Below are 13,060 nucleotides of genomic sequence, written 5' to 3'. Positions count from 1 at the left end.
TTGTTGGATATAAGGAATCATTACACTGAGAATAATTCACAACAAAATAATTCAATTATATTGGAAATTATGATTCATGTATTTGAATGCTATTAAGCCAAACTTTTATTTACTCAGTTGCAGATCATGTGAAGAGAGAAATCCATTTCAAATGTAGAGATAGTTGGTATTTCATGAATAAAGCAAACACTCCCCCTCCTTCCCTAACCTGTTTTCTGCAACAGTGTAAACAAGAACAAACTGAAAATATCCCAAAATTTTGATGGAACAATCTCTGAGCCTGACCCTGCCTCAGAGTCAAGCAGGTATCAGCCTCATTTTAGCTGACTGATATTCAACTGAGCAGCACAAAAGCTTAAAATGTTATGAGGCCTCCTTTACCCCCCACCAAAACAGAAGCTGTCACTACCTCTTATCCTTCTTTCCACCCCCAAATTCCAAGTGTGCACGTGGCAGCTGCCCATTGCCATCCCATGACTGAAACATGGTCAGTCAGGACTCAGAAGCCAACAACAAACATGGAACTGGCCACAGAAGAACTGGAGCTGTCTTTAGGGGTCATATCTGAGAGGTTCATATTCTCTTTCTGCTACACTGATGAGCTGTGTTCCTGTCTAGGTTTTTATCAGAACGGCACTCTCAAATCCAAACATGTTGAACACACATGAATTGCACAGGAAGCTCTTCTGGAAGCATTCAGGGAGCAAGATGGGATGCAAAAATACACTGAGCATGCAAATGTACCCCTTGAAGGAAGAACACTGTCAGACTGACATCAATAAAACCCTAGAAGTATATGCTATATTAGACTTTCAAAATCAGAAAATATTGCAAAACCAAAGAATGTGAGCTTTCAAATGTGCCTATACCATAATTGGAAAAGTATTTTAAAAACTCCGACTTTAATATTTCATCAGAAAAGACACAGCATTTAAAAACATTATTGGTTTATTTCAGGAGAAAAGAATAGCAAAAATGTTAGTTATAAAAATAATATCAGACCCAGATCCTATTACTCCAAGGATGATGCTTTCAGAAAAAAAGTCTAGATTTGATATATTTATGAGAGTTTATACAAACTCAGTCCCATACATCAAGTAATTTTAAACAAGTTGCGTAAGAGAATGCATTTCATGAAGAGGCACCATAAAAGAGGAGAGACTGAATGAACAACTTACTCTCAGGCGGGCAAGCTGAATAGCAGAAAATCCTCTCACGCCATTAACCACCGGAACCAGCCTGTTATACAGAGACTGGGAAAACCACACAAGAAGTTGAAGGGAAAAGTTATAAAAAGCTAATGTTTTTTTAATTTATTTCACCTAATTTCAGTAAGAACTTCCTAACCACATAAGTTGTGGACTTCTGATTAGAGACTCAAAAAACAATTCTGAGAAGGCAGCAGGCTTCTGAGCCATGTCTATGATTTAACAGTCTGAAATTCAACTGCCAGAAATCATTGGTTTTCTCTGTTTCAGCAAATAATTATATATTAATTTTGAAACTGGGAACCTTTAAAAACTTTAACCAAGATCCAAAGTATTTAAACTACAATTATAATTTCCAAACTGGCCTAGAAGTTCATTGACCTAAATGTACATTGTGTACAAATGTACCAAGCAAAGGATACAACTCTGCTCAGTTTCAATGCTGCAGACAACAAAAAGAGCTTCTTCTTTGATCTCCTTCCCTTTAAAGCCCCAAGTTAAGATTTGTTTAATGTCATTATATATTTAGCAGAGGGACAAGGATATAGTTTGTTTTCCCCATAACTCATTCTTCTTAAGGTGCATCATACCCAACCACACATCAGAAATAACAATTTGTAACTTTGAAATGAGTCTTCAAATTACAGACAAGAATAGGATTATAGGTAGGGAAAATATGCTTTATTACACTATTTAGTACAGTCAGAAATAGCTGTCAATGTTCTGGGCGCAGGATCATTATCTTAAAGACTACCTTATGATAGCTATTTGCTAGAAAAATACATTGTATATGGAAAATTTCCCAGCAGAACATAAAATGGCTTCAGCAACACTTACTGTTCACATAGTGAAAATATAAAATGATAAACAACATGTTTTTCTCTGAAATGCAGTTTATTGAAAAACTAAAAATGAAAAATGTCATCTGGATAGAAGAAAATCTTTCTCACCTTATCAGATTGAGTATTCTCATGCAAGATCCTAGCATCAATAGCAGCAGCCAGCAAATTATTTGCAGCAGTTATAGCATGAATATCTCCAGTCAAATGAAGATTGAACTAGAAGGGGGAAACAATAGGATCTTTTTATAAGAAAATATATAATTCAATTCACTAAGACAAATTAGCAGCACAAATCATTGCTATCTCCTTGAGACTGCAGCTCTGGTTAGTCAGCTGTCAGGACAGGCTAAAGAATTCCAGGTGAAAATACACTGGGACATATGAAGGACTTGTTTTCATCTGAGCACATGGTAAACTACTCTTAAGGGTAGCCAAACAAAGCCAAGAACATCTTCATTCTTTGCTAAATGATTCAAGAGTAAGAAGCCCAGAGTTTCAGTTCCACATCATTAACATGGAATCAGTTTAGCATTACTACCCACTACCTGGCCTGGAGCAGAGGTGTGCATTACTGCTGAATGTGCCCCAGAGCACAGCCTGCATCCTGGCTTTGTGGCCATAGCCCAGCTTCCTGTTAGCTGCAGGAGAACAGCCCCACACCTCACAGGCATGAACGTTGCTGATACAAAATTTAACAAACAAAGTTTTGTGAAAACTCTGAAATGAGCATCTCAAATTAAGACTTGTGTTACACAGGTACTGTATTTTTATGTATCTGACAGAAGGAGTTAGAAGATCAGTTTTAAAGGCACTTCAGGGCTGACATTAGGACTCTCCTTGGATCAGCTGTGCCCCATCAAGGTGGTTCCTCACCAGTTCTAGCCATAGAGAGGTTTTGCTGAGCTCTAAATTAGACTCTATTGGGGTAAAACAGCCATACATTTCCAAACCAGCACTGTGAATGTCACAGAATCATTAGGGTGGGAAAAGATCCAAGATCACCAAGTCAATCTTCAGCTATGAATATCACCATGCTCATTAAGCCATCCCACAGACTGCAGGCTGAGGCTGTCTCACCTCCTCCATGGGGATCACTTGAGCATATCCACCTCCAGCTGCTCCACCTGCACAGGGAAGCACACAGTCACATCAGTTTTGGAAAAAACCAACCATCTTTAAACACACTAAGTGAAACACACAGCAATGATGACACATTTTTGACATTTTGATTTCTATTAGAAGATCAGTGATGCACCCAAATAAACATGATTTCCTTGTTTTGCTGCCTTTTTTTTTTTTTTCAGTAGGTGGCAAAAAGGGAATTCTTGCTCTGAAATGAAAAGCTACATGTGATAGGTGGTGCAGGCTCTGGCTATGTAAATCTGCTTCTGCCTGGATTTAGGACACAGTCATGCACATGCAGCTGCTGGGTGGAAAGACAAAGCAGTCACAAGCAAGCACTGCTTCTGAATGAAACCTTCACACCCTTGCCTGGGCACTCCTTCCTCTGTACATGGTACAGGCAAAGAAATTTGCTGTTGCCTACACACAAGCTGAGTGGAGGGATTAAAGCACTCACATGCACCAGTCTTAGCTGAGAAGCACCAAGCACCAGGAGCCTTCCAGCTGAAGCCAAACTTGTTAACTTAAACTTCAGCAAAGCAGAGCAGATGGGGGTGCTTGCCCACTTAGGCACCAATTTCAGCTGAGAAATGGCAAAAAAGAGATTGCATTACTTCCTATCACCAGCATTGAAGATGGGCTTGAAATCTGGCTGGGTCTTACCTGGCCCTCAGGCTCTTACAGGGTTTCTAGGCAAAAAGGCAGCAGCCCACGATTAGAGGCGACAGCTCAGGAGAACAGAGAGAAGAGGTTCAGACCTAGCCAAACGTGTGCTGCTGACACAACTGAACCACAACTGCTAAATTCCTTGTACTGCTTGTGAATATCCAATGTGGACCCTTTCTCAAGGAGCAATTAGACAGTAATATTTAGAAATGTATTTAAAGTGTCCCCACGTAGAGGGGTGGCTGGAAGAGTGTGTACTCACACAAAATTCCTCATGGCTAATTACATCCCTCTGCCTTTCCTTATGGTTAGGGTTTATCTGCATTATCAGTACATGTTAAATGCAGGAACATAGGTATGAACCTTGCACAGGAAGTCATGTGCAAGAAACCTTAATCTATCAGTTACATCCGTATTAATCAAATATGCTACTACTGGAACAATCCACTGAGTGAAGCAATTAAGAAAGTAAAACAGAAGAAATAAATTCAAAAAGGCAGAAAAGCAGTATTTCCTTTTAATCTGAAAAAGGTCATGGGTTCTGCAAACATTATGTACCTTTCACTCCAAAAGTAGGTCCTTGAGAAGGCTGTCTCAGACAAGCAAAGGAATTAATGTTAAGGTGTGCAGTAAGCGCCTGAACGAGACCAACTGTGACTGTGCTTTTCCCCTCTCCTAGGGGTGTAGGGGTTATTCTAGCAAAACAAGAAAAAAGATTAATCAAATTCTTTGCTAATGTCAGCCTGGCTAAGGATATCAGAACTTAGAGCTTTTGATTTCAATGAAGAATATTTGTACAGCAAATTTCAATAAGATTACTTTATCTTCACAAAAATACTGCCACAATGTTAGCCCCTAGCTCAAGCTGGAATGCTAATATACATGTGTCTTCTATTTAAGCAATTTACTATGATAGCAGAAAAAGAGAAGATTATTTTGGCAAAAGTTCTAAAAAGAATATATTGAATTTAGACATTTTTATTACAGCACAAAAGTCTCACCAGTTTCATTAACAAACCATCCATCACGATACTCTAAGCATGTATTAATATTTTTCTGCAGTAATGCATGAGATCTTTTATTCCCACTGTTCAAACTTTGAATGAAACAATAGAATATTTTAAGTTAAACAACCAACACTTTTCTTTGTAGAACTCAGCTGTGCCTCTCCAGCTTCCATGTCACCATAATCCTCAACAATGACAGAGCAACTGCTTTTTAAATATAACAGGACACAAAATCCACTATATTCAACTGAACATGATTCATTGTACACTTCTGTTTCAGAGATTTAAGGGCAATAGGGGACAGTGACAATCATAGTCCATACAAAAGATCAAAAGCCTCATGCTACTGCTCCCATATTTAGACCATGACTGAAACAAGACAGAATTTTAAAAATACCTGCAAACTCAAATCAGAGACTCTAACCTCCACTCTATTCTTGTCCCTAGAGCAGAGTCTATTCTTGCTCCTTTAATAAAGGGACAATGACAGCTGATTTTGCAAGCAGAAAACTTCATCAGCCTTCAGTGAACAAGACACACCTCAGTTTAAATGATCCTCTCTCTACTTTCAACATCAGCACATTTGTTTATGATCCATCTTAAAAGTGTGTGTGGGGTGCTAGGGTTTTTCTTCTCTTTCTGTTTTTCTTTCTTGAGGTATGAACACATCTCATGGCTCCAAAATGCATTTCAATGATTCTTTTGAGGCAGCATTTCTTTTACTGATTGGCAAAAGAAGAAAGCCCCAGTCCTTTTTCCATTCACACCACTCTCACACAAATCTTCCTTTTTGGCAAAGAGCAACCATTCATATCTTTGGTGCCTTTTCTACCTGCAGAGAAGTACTTTAGTGAAGCTGATGTAAAAACTGGTGTTCATTCCCAAGGAACTACAAGTATGCACATGGATCTAGTCAAAGGGGAACCCTTATCTTGTGACCTTTTCAAAACTTGAGCTGAAACATCTAGCTCTAATTAGAAACACTTCCTTCCCCAACTAGTAATTTTTCCAAGATATTCCTATCCTCAGATCACAATTCAAATGGCACAAAAACATTGGAGTAATTGTAAGAATCAGCTTAGTTCAGTCAGTTCACAGACTGGCAAAAGCACTTCTTCATCCCACAAGAGAAAATAGATGAAAAATGCTAACTTTTCATAAATCTATCTTTTACAGCATCATCAGATCCTTGGCTTTTACTTTAAAAAAGATGCCCTGGATAGATATGTCTGGGAAAATGTGGGCAGTTTGGAAGCAAGTCAAATCAACATCTTTATACTGTTCTAGGGAAAAAAAAAAATCAGAAATGTAGTTATTTAACCAAAGTTTCAGTGAAATCAATGGGGTTAAGCACATGTATAAGAGATTCCCTGAATTCCTCTCTTTGAACTACTCTTGTGTGGCCACGGGCCACTTATTTGGGCACTTGGTTTTAGCAATTTTCTCCCACATTTTATAACATTGTGTTCACCAACCATCAGATTCTAAAATATCATCAGTAACTTACTATTCATTATCCTAGACTATTCAATTATCCTAGAATGGCACTTCTTTGACTTAAAAAAGAATTCACAGAACTCTAGCAAAGTATCTATGTAGAGCCAAAAAAAAAAGGTGAGAGATTTAGACCAAAAGCAGTTTTGGTCCCTGTAATTTTTTTATCCATACTAGGCCTTCTTATTTCCTTCTGATCTACTGCAGGAGCACAGAATGCTACTTCATTTCTTTTACTTTCAAGTTTGCAGTTTCTAGAAGAAAGGATACTTTTAATCTCTGCACTGTCAGGACAGGGAGACATCAGGGCTTTACTGCTGCCACACAGAGAGCTTCCTTTTTTCCCACACTCTCTTTCTCACCACCTTTTTGTCCCAGGATCCTTACTTTTGTACAAATGTGTTTCTTTCAGAGCATCACAGCCAGGTTAACTCACTTTTACTACCAGTTTCACTTTCTGACTACTGTCTTAACATTGGTTTCCCCAAACCCATTCAAGTAATTCTTAGCATGGTTTCTCCTTATCCCTTGCTCTCCTCTACTATCTCATTCACTTTTGTCTATTGTCCTAATCTCTTTTACTTGATCCTCTTATTCCTGTGCATTAGAACCATATTTAAGGAATATAAAAGTAATCCTGAGGCATTACTGTGTTAAAAGACTTAACAAGGTAACAACTCATGAAACAATTATTTAAAAATAATAACAAAAAACCCCCCAAAAAACCAGAAAAAACAGTAATGAAACACTCAAAAGAAAAGTATTCTACTATGAAAGAGACACCTGTAATTGTTTACTGGAAGTTGCCAGTAAAGAACTTTCCAAAAACTCTGTGCACACAATGGCTGCACTACTAACAGAAAAAATTACATTTGCAGGGCATCCTGTTGGTGGCTACCTCTAATTTTGAGCATCAGTCATATGAAGTTCGCACTCAAGAGAATTCAGAGACACCATCCCTAGTTATTTACTTGGTTCCAGCTCAAAATGTGGCAGGTGGCTGATCTGGCGTGCACAGCAACACAGGGACTCTTCACAACTCTTATGAAAACAGTAAAATCAAAGATGCAGCCTTCATCCAGCAAAGGAAATGAAACTGCAATTGACAAATGCATAACCAGAATGCACGTTGGTAGCATAAAGAATAATATCTCCTTGTCACAGAAGAAAACAGCACACAGTCAGTCAAGTGTCACGTTACTAAAATGCTCTGGTAACTGGACTGGCCTACTCTAACATGACACTGTAATATGAACCAGAAAGCACTGAGAGCTTTCTATGAGACAGACCTTTTTCCAGAAAGCAAAAAGAGAAACACACCACTGGTCTTTCATTAAACTGGCAGGAAACTGTTTAGCAAGAGCTAAACAGTTATTTATTAGTTTCAACAGTTACCAAAATCTCAGCTTTAAACATTAGTTAAAAGAAGAAGAAAAAAGAACCAGCTAAAATTTAAAGAAAATTCTATTCCAATAATTTTCTTTTGAAAGTTTATTTTAAATATCTTCCCTTTTGTACCTGCTCTACTTTCATTGGGGTTTATAAATGAAATAATCCACCTAATCTGTTTTGTGGACATTGAGCTGTTTTTGCTGGCTACACTACTGAGCCTACACTCTTGCACCTTAGGTCACTTGCTCACATGGGTATAAAATTACAACTGCCAATGGCTAACTTTGGCTCAATTGTGCAATGCTGTGCTTTAACCTTATGCAAATTAAGGAAAAACCTGCTTTAAAACGCAATAAATTTTAATGAACTTCAAGAGACTTTAACAGCCATTTGCATTATTCTTCAAATTTCTTTAGTATGTTTTCAATCAAAACACAGAAACCCCACAATAATTTTCCGCCTTAAACTTTGCCACCTACCAAGCAGTCATCAGCTCCCTGGCAAAGTAAGTTTTCCATAACATTGGAAAGCCTTCTCTCTTTATGTATATCAAAACAAAGATAAGAATATGCAGACTTTTTGTTTGTTTGTTATACATCACATTAGCTTACAGCAGAGCTGTTTCTGTGGGAAAGCTACACGAGGTCTCCCAAAGAGAAAATAAACAAACAGGGAGACATACACTGCACCAGCTGTAACCTCCTCACAGCTACACCAGCCACTGTGACTCCAGCAAGAACTTCACTGCATATGTGACAATTCTCTTTCAAATTTTCTATGTTCAACTCATAAGTATCAGCAGGTTCAAAGATTTTAACGAGTTCATAATTTGTGTGATCCACATGGAAACCTGCAAAGCCAGGCTATGGAGGCCATGGGCAACTGAGTTCCCACCTATGTACGTCTGCCATCCTAGATTACAATTGTCAAAGATGTATTTCTGAGCACAGAAGTGTTGCAACTGCTGTCACCTCATCGAGATGAGGCTATGGCAATGTTGCAGTGGCATCCTTGGGTTGGGACTGGAGCTTCCAAATACAAAAGCACAGAGGTCACTATGAAGCTAAAATGACTGAACAAAGACAGGAAGAGACTGAGGAATCCTCCACTACAAACTCTCATAATCCACTACAGACTCATACACGACAATCCCAATCAGGAGCTGAGTAATGACATGACCAATACATGACAACTGTCTCAACTATGACTTTACCTTGGACTGTAAGACAATTCAGGGCATCTACACAGGGGTATTTTCCCCTCTTATCCTTCCCTGTATCTTTCCTCTAATTTTTATTTTCCTTTTTACTTACTTACTACTTTTAAGCACCTTGCAGCCCAAGGGACACAGTAAAAAGAAACAGATTTTTTTCCCTCCATTTTTACCTTACTGAAAAGGTGGTTCATCACAGAACAATCTATTACTGTTAGGAGAAAAGTACTGATTTTAAATTTTCCAGCATTCAAAATCCAACACACTTCTTGTTAAAAGCAGAATTGTATTTCATCATTTTCCCACTGTTTATTCTTCCTCATCTTGCATTTTTGAAGTGAACAAGTGTGCAGAATTATCTGCTAAAAGTCACAACACTGGAGCATTTAGAAACAAGATACTGAAACATACACACACACAGACATAGATTCTAACAAACTGCAGCTGTAATTTCATATTGTGTTTGTGAATATGCCATGTACATGCTTGAATACATGATTAGGTTACCCTGAACACTAAACTTAGCTTCTAGGTCAAGCACAAGCTGCATTCATTTGCATGCTCTCAGCTGGCAATGAGTGGAGGCAGTTTGAGTTAACAGATCCTGTGATGTATTATTTAGCACACTAAAATCCTGTTTGCAGGCAGTTGATGCCCAAGAACCAATTACTCCACGATAACTTGTGGCTCTGCCCCCCCAGTGTCTTAACACGAGCCCTAGAGCAAGCCAAACACAAAGAAAATAAAAAAGCAGGAATGAAAAAAAATTATAAAAGAATGGTCTCCATATAGAGGTAAATGGAATTTATGAAGAAGTAAAGTCTTAACCTTATTTTCAGGTGTCATGATCTGTTGAACTGCATACAAAGTTTATAATACTTCAGCATACAAAGTTGATAATGGATGAGACACTTAGCCATATTTGCTTGCATTTAGAAGGAACAAAAAAGACTGCAGTTAGCAACTTTTTAAAGGGCCCAAAACCTTCCATAGAGATAAAAAGGTACATTTCAGTTGTATTTTCTGCTCAGAACAAGAAGTTTGGTCTTTAGCATATCAGGAATAAACTAGACATGCATCTGCAGCAAATATTTATAAATTCCTAGACATTGTGAAACATTTAAATCTGAATGTGCAATTAAAGGCACAAATGTCACTGGCTGCATCATGGATGGAGGTTGGAGGTTTTGCAGTTTCTTGAATACACACACACTTTACACTCTTTTCACACACAAGAAGTTCCCATCATACATTACAAATGTTTCCACCAGAACTGTAAGTATAAACATATAACTTAAATATTTCCTCTGAAGCATAGAAAATTTATTCTGAAGGCTTCATTGCACTGCATCATTCTAAAATAATTTTAAAATATCTTTGGTTACTGTGAACAAACACAATAATCCAAATAGCAGGTTCTGGTTGATCTTGCCTTGGCAAGGGAGAGAATGAAGGCAAAGGAGGATATGTCACTCCCCAGTTTCCACACTTCTATGATACTTGATTTTCATTGCATTGAACACTTCCCCATCAGACAGAGTTCCCTGCTTTTCTTAAAATCATTGTCATCTGCTACAGCCATTTCAGCAAGGGAGAGCAACTGAGAGCATATAAACACACATTATATGTATATTTTATATGTACTATATTTCAAAGTCAAGCTTTGAACTCTCTCAGAAGAGAATGTTCCCACTATTGTAGTGACCCTGCCCAGGCACTTCTGCAGCAGATGTGGCTTTGCACTAATCCCACAAGACGCAATGACTCCAGAGATGTTACAAATAGCAACATATTGCATCACCAGCTTGGCATGGTACCAAACCCAGCCCTTTGTTTCTGAAACACCATTCTGTATTGGTATATTTTATGTCAACTTAAAAGAGAATACAATTTTCTACTTTTTGCCAGTTTTTTATCTTGATGGTCAAAGCTTCTGCATTTCTTCCACATGCAGATGGCACTTCTTTCTGTGACAACTGCTTGATACACCTTCTTTGAATGAGAATGGGAGACAAAGAAGTGTGAAGAAATGTAAGCACTGGTGCATGCAATCTGACGCAGCTAAAATCCACCCGAATGGGGCTCTGCAACTTGTGCTATCTTTGCACCTCCAGACATCTTCAAATAACCTCCTCTTCTGAGAGAGGTTTGTTGCTGGGGAAGCCTGGATTGGTCCGCAGCATGATGACCAATTGATGCTGTTGACATCATGAGCATGAAAATACATGGCAGCAACTTTCTTCAAACTCAGTTAAATGCTGAACCTGTTTTTGTTTCTCCAATGCCACAAAAACCCAAACCAATAATAGCTCAACAAGTTATTATTTGCTTCTCTTAACTGCTTCAGCATCCTCCAGGAATATCTTCAACACTGGACTTCTATCACATAGCTTTGAGGAAAGCCTCATATCTTGCCTGTCTCAGCTTTGTGACACCAAGTCAGACTACAACAGCTCCATCTCAGTGCCAGAAATCCAGGTTGCTCCCACAGGAAGGCAGTAAAGCAAACAGCTCGAGAAACACCATCCAAGGTGAGGAATCAGTAGGTAAAGGCAGTTAACAACAGCCTTCTCCTTCTGCATCAGCCAAAACTGCATTATAAACCTGACTGGTTTTAGTTAAAAGGAAGCAACCAATAGATTAACTCAGAATATAAAGACACACTGCAATTTAAGTATTAATGAAAACCTTCACATGTTTGTTCACAAGTAGAAGTTTCCACTTAGTAAACCAGGTGAATGAAAAGGTTGTGTCACTGAATGCAAGAAAAACCTGAAGCTCTTCAGAAGACAAGTGTGCAATTCCTGCTGAGCATTGCATTTGCTATAATCGTGGGAAAAGCTAGCAGGATAAGCCTGTCTGGAGACATGTCTACATTTCAGAGAAAAAACATGGCTTTTTAAACTTTGTAATCTGTTCTTCAATAAAAAAAGTATTTATTGTTAATATCAACAGATTAGCATCTAGCTTCTGTTAATGTTTGTTTATAAACAGCCACAATGCAAGCAGCCTTAAATATCCAAGTTAAACATTTAAAATTCTGATAAAACAGTAAGAAAAACTCCACTCACCAACATTTCACAGAATCATAGAACAAATTACCTTTTACAAAATACACTTTAATTCAGTAAAAAGAGTTTGGAAGAAAAGCTGTGTTACTTCAAAGAAATTCAAAACCTGCTCACTGTCAGAAAAGAGCAACATTCAGATGAAAACATTCAAGATTCTTATTTGTACAGTGTGTATAAAAAAGATGTGAGTTGCATGTTTATATTAATAAGAGTGGAAACAGCAGACATTAATGACATTACATTACATAGCATTCTTACCCAGCAACTAGAACATATTTTCCATCTGGTTGATCCCTTAACCTTTCCAGCAGGGACAAACGTACTTTGGCTTTGGTTTGGCCATAGATCTCAATTTCATCTGTAAGCAATCCTATCTCCTTGGCAAGTACATCAACAGCTTTTGGACTCTGTGCTCGGGAAATCTCAATATCACTGGAAAAGAAAACAAATAGGAGCCAGGAGATTTCTCTCAGCTTAGGTGGTCGACAACAGAGCACAAAACAACAGCAAATAATCCAACAATGGAATTATTGTAATGAGTTTTTAAATTCCCTCTCACATTTTATTAACCAAACCTAAATATTAACTAACACCTAATATAACATTGAAAATCACATACAGAGTTTGTTAATTGTTACAGTTTCACAGAGAGCTCTCCTTTAATCAGATTCCAAATATTACGTAATGCTTTCATATCAAGCTAGAAACGTGTCTGCTGGATGCTCAAGCACGTCCCACTGGAATGGATGTTTCTGGATTTGTTTTTCCCTTTTGTTCTCCTCCCTCACAGCATATTTCAGCACATACAATTTACTAAAAAGTGCATGCATTCCTTGGCCAACAGTCACACAAACACACTCGCTAAACCCGAAGCTTGTGCATGCAGCGCCTTTCATCCGAGGGCAGCGCCACCATCGCTGCTCCCCACGAGGGCACCGAAGGAAACAAAGGAAACAAGGCATTTGAAGACCAACTCATGCACTTCTAAAACACAGCTAAACTAAGAATGGCCACAGAGCAGGAGTCTACAGCACAGAGCTCAGAC

General features: G+C 38.2%; 1 protein-coding gene across 5 annotated transcripts in view; it reads right to left on the bottom strand.

The window, feature by feature from the left end:
- The window catches only part of MTHFD1L (methylenetetrahydrofolate dehydrogenase (NADP+ dependent) 1 like), a 144,734-nt gene that overhangs the window by 107,859 nt on the left and 23,815 nt on the right, over positions 1–13,060 (bottom strand). For 2 of the 5 annotated variants that reach the window (XM_064708145.1, XM_064708146.1), the window contains 5 exons: positions 12,274–12,447; positions 4,397–4,533; positions 3,128–3,174; positions 2,159–2,266; positions 1,179–1,253 (listed from right to left, as the gene is read on the bottom strand). In XM_064708145.1, the coding sequence (XP_064564215.1) occupies positions 1,179–1,253; positions 2,159–2,266; positions 3,128–3,174; positions 4,397–4,533; positions 12,274–12,447 (541 nt within the window). Of the gene's footprint in view, positions 1–1,178; positions 1,254–2,158; positions 2,267–2,592; positions 2,678–3,127; positions 3,175–3,629; positions 3,775–4,396; positions 4,534–12,273; positions 12,448–13,060 lie in introns of those variants that run through there. The other 3 variants (XM_064708150.1, XM_064708148.1, XM_064708147.1) reach the window with 3 other exon arrangements.

The sequence above is a fragment of the Zonotrichia leucophrys genome, chromosome 3, assembly GCF_028769735.1.
Source record: "Zonotrichia leucophrys gambelii isolate GWCS_2022_RI chromosome 3, RI_Zleu_2.0, whole genome shotgun sequence".
NCBI classification, from domain to species: Eukaryota; Metazoa; Chordata; class Aves; order Passeriformes; family Passerellidae; genus Zonotrichia; species Zonotrichia leucophrys.
Note: the sequence above shows the minus strand (reverse complement) of the source record. Positions and strands in the feature narration are given on the sequence as shown.